Source organism: Myotis lucifugus, unplaced genomic scaffold (assembly GCF_000147115.1).
Source record: "Myotis lucifugus unplaced genomic scaffold, Myoluc2.0 scaffold_670, whole genome shotgun sequence".
Lineage (NCBI taxonomy): Eukaryota > Metazoa > Chordata > Mammalia > Chiroptera > Vespertilionidae > Myotis > Myotis lucifugus.
Window position 1 is genome coordinate 420061 of NW_005871718.1, and position 10825 is coordinate 430885.

Below are 10825 nucleotides of genomic sequence, written 5' to 3' on the forward strand. Positions count from 1 at the left end.
TTTTTTGAAGCGCGCGATAGTTTACTAGAGCCGCTGAGGACGTGCCTCTATAAAATCTATTTCCGTCTACTCTTTCAGTATCGTACTTTTCGATCCTGATCTCTGCTTTCCTATGTATTCGGCGTCCGCCTAGTGCTCATCAGATGCCGATCCTGCATCACTTTAACGTTTTTTCTTTTCTGGTGATTCTTTCACAAAATCACAAAAAACTGAACACTACGATCGAGAATACAACTAAGCACTCAGATTGAGCCGTGAAAATGCAGAGCACTGCCGTATAGCAGATCTTGGACCCATCCACCCACATCCCGACATGAATAATAGAACAGTGAGCCCCTTCCTATCCCCCCTTCAACCACCGAGGCAGCACCAATTTCTGGCGGGGGGGGGGGGGGGGGCGTAAGGTACGCTCGAACCCAGGGTTTTTGCTTTCCAGACCAGCGGAAAGTGTGCCGGGTGGGGGTGGGGGTGCGGGGAGACTGCATGTACAAGCGTCGGAAATTCAACTGATCTCCGAGTTAGGGAGGCAAGACAGGGTGGGGAGCCCCGTCCGGGAACCCACGGGCCGAGGTGCCTCTGAGATCTCAGCTTGAGCCCTGGCTGTCGGGCTAGAGCCCTCCTCACCTCCCGCCCGAGAGGAGGCGGGGCCCAGGGGAGTGACGGGAGCAGTCGAGATGCGGAAACGCCAGCCCTCCGAGGCAGGCCAGAGCGGCCCCATCTGGCCAGCGTGGCGCAGTGCGGAGCTAGAGCGTCCGGCAGGAGGAATAGAGTCACCTGTCAGGAGCCGGGCTAGAGCGGCTGGCGGGAGGAGTGGAGTTAGAATCAAAGGTGGCCTCGGAGGCGGCTAGAGCGGCTTGGAAGGGGGGTGGGGGGGACCGGGAGCCGGCGCGCGGAGGCTTCGGTCCTGGCAGCAGCGGTGGCTTCTCCGACCCCGAGCAGGTGAGGGACGCGGCCCCCGCGGGCGTTAGACCGTGACTCCGCACGTCCGCCCCAGCATCCCTGGAAGTGCACCCCGCCACGTTCCCTGTAGGATTTGGGGCCCATGTAGACCCGCCACGTCCCATATAGCTTTGGGGGCGCGTGTAGACCCGCCACCTTCCATGTAGATACAAGGTTCTACAGACACCCCAGGTTTCTGCTAGCCCCCTGTGGAGACCCGGCTCCTTACAGACGTGGAGTCCCCAACTAGGGGGCCAGTAGCATCCCCTAGATTCCAGGGCCCTGTAGATCCACCACAGGCCCCTAGAATTCTGGTCCCCTTTTAAGTCTCCAGAGATCCCATAGACTGGCTGCTTTCTCCATGGTTTCATGATCATGTGTGACCCACCATGTGTCAGATGGAATCAGGGCCCCTTAGGGAATCACTATTTTAGGTTCTACAAGTCTCCCAGAGGTTCTTAGAGACCAGGACCATCCATTCAATTTCTTATAGACTGAGCCCTGCAGAGAACCCAGGTGCCCATGCTGCCCCGGCGTGTGCCAGCTTTGCTCTAGGATCTCCACCCCTAGACCTACCCTGACCCCCGCCAGCTCCATGCACAGAGCACTCCCTCTGCTGGGCCTCAGGCCTTGTCAGTTGCCTACAGATCCATTTTTCAGCTTCAGCCTTTGTGGCAGCCCCTCATCCCCCCTGCCCCCTAAGCAGCCAACCCCGCTCCCCCATCCTCCCTCAGCCCCAACCCTCTGTGGCACAGCGGAGTCCAGCCTGCATTCCTGCCAGGCCACAGTGCCCACATATCCCTGACTTTCCCAGACCATTCTCGTGTGTCTCAGCTTCGGTTCAGATTTTAGTTTCCTAAGGTTGGGGTTCCCCATGCTCCGAAGCAGCACTTTCTGGTAGTTAACTGCATAAACTCTGAAGCCAGACTGCCTGGGGCTGAGTCTTGTTCTGTGCCTTATGAGCTGTGTCTAAGTTTCCTCCTCCGTGAAATGGGGGTGATGATAATGACCTCATGGGGTCGCTGAGAGGATTAAGTCGGTTAATACCTATAAAGCAGTAGTGCTGCCACTTAATGGCACTTAGTGCACATTAAGCCTTAGTCATTATTTCAAGGAGATAATCCATGCCAAGTGCATGACTCGGGGGCCTGCCTGGCATTCACTCAGATAACCTGTGCTCTTCTGGAATCTCCCTGCTTCTGTAGAACCTGTCCACTCCTAAGCGGGACGAGCATGGACTCTCCATGTTCATGGTCATGTTTTCCAGCCCAGAAGTCTGAGCTGGCAGCCAGTGAAGGTTTTCCCTCTCTGGTGGGAGTCACGATAGCATGGGCTGCTTGTGGCTATGAGGGTTGAGCTCTGTGTGAGAAGCCCTCGGAGCAGTGCCCGGCACCCTGTAAGTGCTGTGTAAGTTTAGCTCTCATAATAAATAATTACTATTATTTTTCTGCCTTGGTTTGCAGTTTTGTTTATGTGAACATTTAACAACGCTCAAATCTTAAATTACTCAAATTTGGGTGTTGGACACATACCCTTTATGGAAAAGAATAAAAATGATGCTGCTCGGGGGAACCCCATGGGATGGCGTTTGGACACTCCGGGAAGCATCATTGTTTAATGATCATAATCAAAATCACAGCTGCCATTGACTGAGGGTTAGGGAGGCGGCCTATGGAAGAGGGGGAAGGGTGGGTGTCAGGCAACTAGGGTTATAAATAGCTCTGAGCTGTGGGGAGAAGTTCCCCCCCCCCCACCACTGGTCCACCCCACTCTTGTTTCCACAGCTCTTCCTGCCTGACATGGGCTCCTGTGACATTAGTCAGATTAATTAAGGACACAGAAGATATCAGTGGGAAGACACAGAAGTGGAGACTCTAAGGGAGATGACATGGGATATGAGATATGAGACATTGACTCAGAAGTGCAGGGACAGTGGCTACAGAACCCAATGTGGGAAGACAGAGGCAGGGACAGGTGAAGGGAAAAGCAGGGAGCAACAGACGCAGGATGGGGTCGGGAGGAGGGAGAGGAGGCAGAGACAGTGGGGAAAATGAGACAGGTCTGAAGGAAGGGAGAGAATGAGGAAGAGAGGCACAGATGAGGTAGATTCAAGGGAGATATAGCCAGGGAGTGCTGTCTGGAGAAAGGAGAGACAGCAAGATGGACACAGGAAAGGGAGACAGACACACCTTGGGGATGAGCTGTCTGAGGACTGTTCCTTGTTTTTCTGGGACTGAAAGCCAGAAATATGTCAGATCCTCGAGGGAAAGAACTCCTGGGTTGGGGTACTCTTGGTCCTTGAGGGAGAAGGGTTCAGAGTTTGTTTTCTTATGCGGAGAGAGTTGGGGGTTGGGGGATTTGCCATTGTGACTTCCTGTCACAGGAAGTGGGGCTGGTGGGTTCAGAGGCAACATCCTGCCCCAAGCCTGTCACAGATCAGAAGAGAGCCCCCACACACCCCATTTATATACCTCCTACCTCCCTTTAACCTTCCCAACTCTGCTGGCCTGCACACCCTGCCTCCCCTGGGCCCAGCACCAAGCCCCTCCTCCCTCGGATCCCAGAGTCTGAGCTCCAGCCCCCTCCTGCATTAGGGACCCCAAAATTACAGGCTCTCACGGCCACAGCTCTCATGGACCCAGGCTCCTGGGACTCCAGCTTCTCCCCCAACAAGTCTCCCTGTCCTTGGGCTCCCCGCCCTGGCTGGCCTCTGAAGGGCTCTTTGTCGCCACACAGAGGCCCCATTGAGCTGTGGAGGCCCAGATGGGGAAAGGCTGTTTACTCACCTTCACACCTGGGCCAGGAATCTGTGAGTAACCTCCTGTGCCACCTCCTCCCATCGCCTAACCACGGCTCCTCCTCTTCCCCCAGCCCTGCAGAGCCCATGGAGGCAGACAGCGTCGTGGTCCGAGGGGCGGTGAGTGGAGAGAGCCAAGGGGTGAGGAGGTTGGGGGGCTGTGAGTGGGGAGCACTGTGGGCTGAAGCCAACCCTCCTCTTCCACAGGCCCCAGGGCCCCCCCGGCCTGGCCTGGTGCCCGTCAGCATCATTGGGGCCGAGGACGAGGATTTTGAGAACGAACTGGAGGCGGTGAGGAGTTGGAGAGGGAAAGCTTCTGTCCCTGGGGCCCCCGCCCCTCAAATCCCATCCTCAGTGTCCCCTCCCACCTCAGGTCCAGTTCTCTGTCCTCAGATGCTGTCCCGCTGCAGCCTCTCAAAGCCCTTCTCTCTCGTCTTCGTGGTGCCTCCTTCCTCGTCTCCCCATCCCATTCTTGATCCCAGCCTTTTTACTCTAACCCCGATTTTTATCGCTGCTCCCCAATTACAGCAGAGATCCCCTTCCCATCTCTTGTAATTTATGTCCTCATCTCTCACCTGCCTTGCTGCCACCTCTACAGCATAGACACCTCCTCCCAGCTTGGATCCATCAGGAAGTGCCCGGGAAGGGGCAGGAGGGTCAAGCCCAAGGCCCCCCTTCTCCCCACAGTCTCACCCCCATTCCCACCCTCAGAACCCAGAGGAGCAAAACAGCCAGTTCCAGAGCCTGGAGCAGGTGAAGCGGCGTCCAGCCCACCTGATGGCCCTCCTGCAGCACGTGGCCCTGCAGTTCGAGCCAGGACCCCTGGTGAGGATGGGGCTGGGTAGGCACAGGCAGGGTGGGGCTGGGCCAGGCCAGAGTGGTCAGTGGGTTAGGCCAGTGAAGATGAGCCAGGAGGGTCTAGAAAATAGATCCAGAAAGCAGATCTAGAACGAGGGAGCCCGAGGGACCACTGTGTGGTCCCAACAAGATTGCAGGTGCCCGTATGAATCTCAGTGAGCTTGAGTGCAGGCTGGGAGAGCACACACAGCAGGGCCATGAGAGAGCAACAGAATCCCGGAGCCGGGGAGAAGCCATGCCCATCCCCTCCTGTGCCTGTGGCCGTGTCACCCATCCCTGCGGACTACCCCATGGACTCCAGAAATTGAACCCAGTCAGTCATTGCGGGCTGGCGCATCCATCAGCCTCCTCAGATCCAGGTGGTGCACCAGCCTTGATTCAGAAACAAGCAACCACCACAAGCAGCCCTCGAGGCAGATAATTGGCGATCCAGAAACCTGTGTTGGAAACACCTGCGAGCTGCAGGTGCAGAGCCATGCTGTGCAAGACACCTGGGAGTCCAGAGGACCCCGTGGGTGATGTAGGAAGGAAGAAGCTCTGTGGACAGCAGCCCCTCCCAGGAAGCCCCAGTGCAGCTCTGCACGGGCTGAGAGCAGGGTTAGCCCAGGGCACTGGGCTGGACTGGAAATGCCCAGCAGGTCCCTCCGGAAGACGAGGGGACTGCGGAAGTGCCAGGGAGGGGCGCCCGGGGGATGCAGAAAGAAGGGCACGTAGACTGACACTGAGGCTTCAGAAACCGGCAGGAGATTAGGAAGTTGCCTTCTCTCCAGAAAAGTGCAGACCCTCACCTGGTGCATGGAGGTTCCAGCCTCCTGAGCCTGGGGTGTCTAGAACTGAGCGCCGGGGACTCAGCCATGTCCTTCCACAGAGTAGAACCCGCGGCCTGAGGGCCAGGGCTTGGCTGAGGTGACCCAGAGGCCTCGGCATTTTGAGACTTGTCCTCATGCCGTTCCCTCACTTCGCCAGCTGGGGGAGCAGCGGAGGGATCGTTGTGGTCCCGGGCTGCTTCCCAATGGCCTTTCATGGAGTTTTTGCCGTGGGTTGGGGTGGGGGTGATATATTTGTTGAAAGTGTTTACGGAGTCCCACCCCCAGTGGGCTGAGCCCTTAGTGCACTGAGACGAGAGCCCCCCAGGAGTCAGGACAGGTCGGAGTCCCCACTGCATTGCCAGCGTCTCCCAGCACAGGGCGGTCCAGGGAGGTGCTTCATGAATGAATAAGTGAGCCCCCCTCAGCGGGGCCTGCCGTGCACTGGGCTTGCCTGAGACACAGATGAATCAGCACCTACACCCCTGCCTCCGCCACACTAACCCTCAAGTCGCTCACAGCATCTCTAGGCAATGGAGTCTAGGGAGGTAGGCTGCCTGGGTTCCAGCCCCAGCTTTGCCTCTTGCTGGCTGTGTGAGCGTCAGTAAACTTGAGCTCAGCTTTCTCATCTGTGAGATGGGACGACGTCCCTATGAGCCAACAGGTTTGTGTTTATAAAGGGTTTAGAAGGTGTCGGGTGGTAGTGGCAGCAGCGGGCAGGCAGAGCCACAGAGAACCATTCCACAGGAGAGAAATTACCAGATGCTCATGGTTGCCCCAGGGAGGGCTTTGAGAGAGGCAGGCCTGGCCTGGGTGTGGGGCTGTGGAGATCAGGGAGCACACTTCGAGAGGACGTGAGCCCCGAGGTTTTCCAAGCGGAGCTGCGGTTCGGGTGGCCGGGAGGGAGAACAGGTCACCTCTGTCTCCCCAGCTCTGCTGCCTGCACGCGGACCTGCTGGGCTCTCTGGGCCCTAAGGAGGCCAAGAAGGCCTTCCTCGACTTCTACCACAGCTTCCTGGAGAAGACCGCGGTGAGACACCTTCAGGGGCCCGGTCCCCTCTGCCTCCCCGCCCCCGTCCTGCTGAGGGCAATGGGAAGGACAGCCTGGGCAGGGAGCCCCTGTGCCAGCCTGGCCCTCCTCCCGCCGCTCCTCCCTCAGACCACCATTCCTCAGGGCACCTAGGCTGCCATTCCATCACTGCCCAGTCCTCTCCTTCACTCCATCCTCTCTCCTGAGCAGGTTCTGCGGGTGTCTGTCCCTTCCGCTGTCGCCTTTGAACTTGGTAAGGAGAAGAGAGGGGACTTTGGGATGAGGGAGGGGGTCTAGCAGGGGCCAGGCCTCGCGGGAGGCCCAGGGCGGGAGGCCACACACCGTGCTCTTGGTCAGTGGAGATTCCTTTCTTCCTCCTGAAGCAGCAGCCCAAGGAAGCATGACTACTGGAGTCCGAGGGTGGGTGGGGAACCAGGGCCCGGGAACCTGGCCCCCAGCCTCACCCCTATCCCTGCAGACCGCACGCGGCCTGACCTCATCTCCGAGGACAGCCAGCGGCAGTTCGTGCAGGAGGTGGTGCAGAGCCAGCAGGCAGCCATCAGCCGGCAGCTGGAGGACTTCCGATCCAAGCGGCTCATGGGCATGACACCCTGGGAGCAGGAGCTGACCCAGCTGGAGGCCTGGGTGGGGCGGGATCGCGCCAGCTTCGAGGCCCGGGAGCGGCTGGTGGCGGAGCGGCTGCTGGCCAACTTGGAGGAGATGCAGTGAGTGGGCCAGCCCCTCGCCAGCTGCCCCATCCATTTCAGGGCTCCCTCTGCAGCTCCACATTCATTTCTTAGCATCTTCCCTTGACTTCTGGGTCCCACAGCCCTGGCATTTTAGTTCATCTGGTTTTTCATCTTCTCTTCCTAGCGGTGGGGTCTCCCAGTTTCCAGGCCTGTCCAAGGCCTCTACTCAGGCCTGGCACTTGGGTCTTGTCCTTGTCACTCCTGTCCTTGGCTGCACCCGGATGAGATCATCTCTCTCCTTCCCCGTTGCTTCGGCAGCGCCCTCTCTGCCGCTCCACTGTCCTGTCCCAGCTTCAGAGGGACAGCCACTGGACATTTGTGCTGGGTAGACAGGGACCCCAGGCTTAGCAAGCTTGTCTCTTTTTTCCTTCCTCACAGACATACCATCTCTACCGATGAAGAAAAGAGGTGATGGAGGCAGAGGACAGCAAGACAGGCGTTTTAGTCTCCTGGGCCCCAGGGAGGAGGCTGGGGCGTGGGGTCCGGGTTCGGCCACATCTCTGGTCCTGTCCCCTGGAGCCCTCGCCCCTTCCTGAGATGTGCAGCAGGAAGTGGTGTGGGGTTGGGGTGGGAAGCAAACTTGGAGGGTCAGGCTGTGGGGGCGCAGTGTGCAGGTCAGTGTGTGGGGTCCTTATTGTCCCCTCCCCACAGTGCCGCTGTGGTCAACGCCATCAGCCTGTACATGCGCCACCTCGGGGTGCGGACCAAGAGCGGGGACAAGAAGACGGGGAGGAATTTCTTCCGGAAAAAGGTGCTTCCCTGAGCGCTCAAACCTGGACCTTTCCTCCCCAGAGAGCCCGTGGGAGCCTCATGACTCTGCCCCTGCCCAGCTCCTCTATGTGAGTGGCTCAGAAATACCACCCCTCTGCCCTCCCCCACCTCTCGCAGGTGAAGGAAAACCGGCGCTCAGATGAGCCCACCAAGACCAAGAAAGGACTGAGCAGCTTCCTGGACGCTGCCCGATGGAACCGGGGAGAGCCCCAGGGTGAGGTGCCCGGCCCGCCCGCCCTGACTTCCCCACACCGCCTCTCCCACCACACCCACCACACCGCCTCCCCGCAACATACTGCCTCCCCCACCACACCCAACACACCGCCACCCCGCAACACACTGCCTCCCCCACCACACCCAACACACTGCCTCCCCGCAACACACTGCCTCCCCCACCACACCCAACACACCATCTCCCCCCACCACACCCACCACACCACCTCCCCCCAACACACCATCTCCCCCCACCACACCCAACACACCGCCTCCCCCCAACACACTGCCTCCCCCACCACACCCAACACACCATCTCCCCCCACCACACCCAACACACCCGCCTCCCCCTATCTTAAGGTCCCATTGGTCCCATCTCTCTTTTCAGCCCCAGATTTTCGACACCTCAAAACGGAGGCTGATGGTAATGTTCCTGAAGCCAGAGCATCCATTTTGGGAACCTAAGAGGGGAAGATGGGTCTGAGGGCGGAGGGGGCCGGGGGCTGGGCTCCTGGGTCTGCAGGAGGAGGAGGGCCTCCGGGTGGAGAGGAACGGCTGGAGCACAGCATCTCGATGCCCCGGCCGCTGTGGATTAGTTACTGGATCTCATCTCCCCCCTTCTCCCTTAATGTCTCCCCAGCTGAGAAGCCAGGCCTCACAGAACGGAAGGGAGGCCTGGGGGTGCCCTCCCGGGACCGGAATGTTGGGGTCCCTGGGCAGGACTCCCCTGGAGTTTCACTGCAACCTGTATCCGGGGACAGTCCTGACCGGGAACCAGGTGAGTCTGCTGGTCCCCATGGCAATACCCCCCTCAGTTCTCCCCGCATGTCCCATTCTGCTCCCAGTCACCAGTGCTGTTCGAAAAGCCACCCTCCGTCCTCGGCTTTCCTCCCAGGCTCTGACCTCTGTCCTGGTGATGTTTCCTACATCCTTGGACTACATTTCCCATCACCCCCGTGGGTTCATTTCCCAGAACCCTCTCTGAGTACATTGCCAGTCAGCCTTAGATGGTGAGCCGCCAGCCCCATGAATTTCATTTCTCACAATCCTTGTGTGGCGCTCAGCCCCTGGGACCTCAGCTGCTTGGCCGGGCCCAGGTTCAAAGCCCAGCTCTGAGGCTTGCCTTTGCTGTACCTTGGCATTCACCCCCCACTGAGCACCCCCCACTGAGCACCCCTCTCTGAGCCTCAGCTCCTCATCTCTAAATGGGGTGTATGTGTCCTCTTCCCGAAAGTCCGTGCTGAGGGTCAGGCGAACAAATGGATGTGGAGGCTTCGAGCAGAGCATCCAGTCTCCCCACCAGTTCTGTGGGCCCCAGCTGTGTTCTCAGAGGCCTTTCCGTCTGTCCGTCCCCCATGAGTGTACAGAGCAGCCACTTGGTGTCTGCCAGGCACTAGATGGGGCAGTCGGGGATGGTCTCCACCCCTCATTCCACGGCGGAAGAAACAGACCCCCAGAGCGGAGTCTCTGTCAAAGGGCCTCCCAGCCAGCCCTGCTCTCCCCCACGCCACAGGTGAGGCCTCCCCGGAGTTGGGGGACCCGCCCCCGCAGGGCCCCGCCAGCCTGGAGCCCCCAGCGCCCCTGGAGAGCACCGAGGAGGGTCCTGATACAGAGAGGTACCCAGGCAGGGTGCTGAGCGCAGGAATCGGGCCTGGGCAGATGGGCATGGGGGTCTTGCTGCCATTTGCACCTGCTGTCCCCAAGCCACCTTCACTCTGCCCTGCTCTCCCTTTCTATCTTCCCTCTTTCCTTCTTCCCCCTTTCGTCATCTTTCATTCCTTTTTCCTTTTTTCCCTCTTCTTTTTTATAATTATTTCTCCTTCCTCCTTCCTCTTTCCTTTTATTTGCCTCTGCTCCTCCCACTCTTTTCCTCCTCCTTCCCATGCCCTTCACCCCTTAACTGGCCCCTCTCCCCTCACCCCTTCACTTTCATCCCTCCCTCTGCTCGTTTAAGCCTCAGCCCTGCGGCCTTGCTCCTGCTTTCTGGTGCCCCTTCCCTCAGCCCCCCAGTCCTCTGTGCTCCATGCCTGGGGGCCCTGTCCCCCTCACAGTTGGGGGGCAGGCTCTGCCCCCTGCCTGTCCTTGTGCAGCTGCTTTGGGGACCCTTTGGTGGATGGGGGAGGTGAGTTGGGTTCCATTCGGGTCCACCTCTGACCCTGTGCCCCTCTCTCCCCAGAAAGTGGAAGAGGTGGGTGCCTGGGCCTTGGGTCATGGGGCAGGGCTAGCCCCTCCCCCATTTCTCCCAGCCCCTCCCCTCTCCCCATGGGCCACCCACTCCCCTTCACCCCTAAGAGGGGTGGGTGGGGACATCACCCTCCCAGCCAAAGAGCTAAGTATTAAAATCCCCCTTCTCCCACCCCCAACTCCTGGCTCTGCCCCACCCCACCTCAGGGAAGGGAGGGGCAGTCCTGAGTTCCACACTGGGTTCCCTTCCCTTCCCACCAAGTTTCCGTATCCTTTTGACCACCCCCACTGAGAACCCCTACATGCCACCGCTCCTTCTACTTCTTCTTCGGTTGCATGTTTGATCTCTGTCCCTGGGCCCCCGTCCTTGTCTCTTCCCTGTCCCCCGGCCCGGGTCTCTCCCCTTGTCCCCTAGCCCGGTTCCGCCCCCCGCCCGGCTCTTGTCCCGGGGCCGCTCCCGCTTCCCTGGTCCTGGGCT

General features: G+C 59.3%; 1 protein-coding gene across 1 annotated transcript in view; it reads left to right on the forward strand.

Moving 5' to 3' along the window:
• Positions 1–879: 879 nt before the first annotated feature.
• The window catches only part of ARHGEF1 (Rho guanine nucleotide exchange factor 1), a gene marked incomplete at its 3' end in the record, with an annotated part of 15207 nt that continues 5261 nt past the window's right edge, over positions 880–10825 (forward strand). The window contains 13 exon segments of the mRNA XM_023746384.1: positions 880–939; positions 3811–3856; positions 3944–4027; positions 4448–4561; positions 6332–6430; positions 6641–6683; positions 6909–7155; positions 7558–7587; positions 7831–7930; positions 8068–8164; positions 8552–8587; positions 8804–8941; positions 9677–9779. Coding sequence (XP_023602152.1) covers positions 3824–3856; positions 3944–4027; positions 4448–4561; positions 6332–6430; positions 6641–6683; positions 6909–7155; positions 7558–7587; positions 7831–7930; positions 8068–8164; positions 8552–8587; positions 8804–8941; positions 9677–9779 — 1124 coding nt within the window.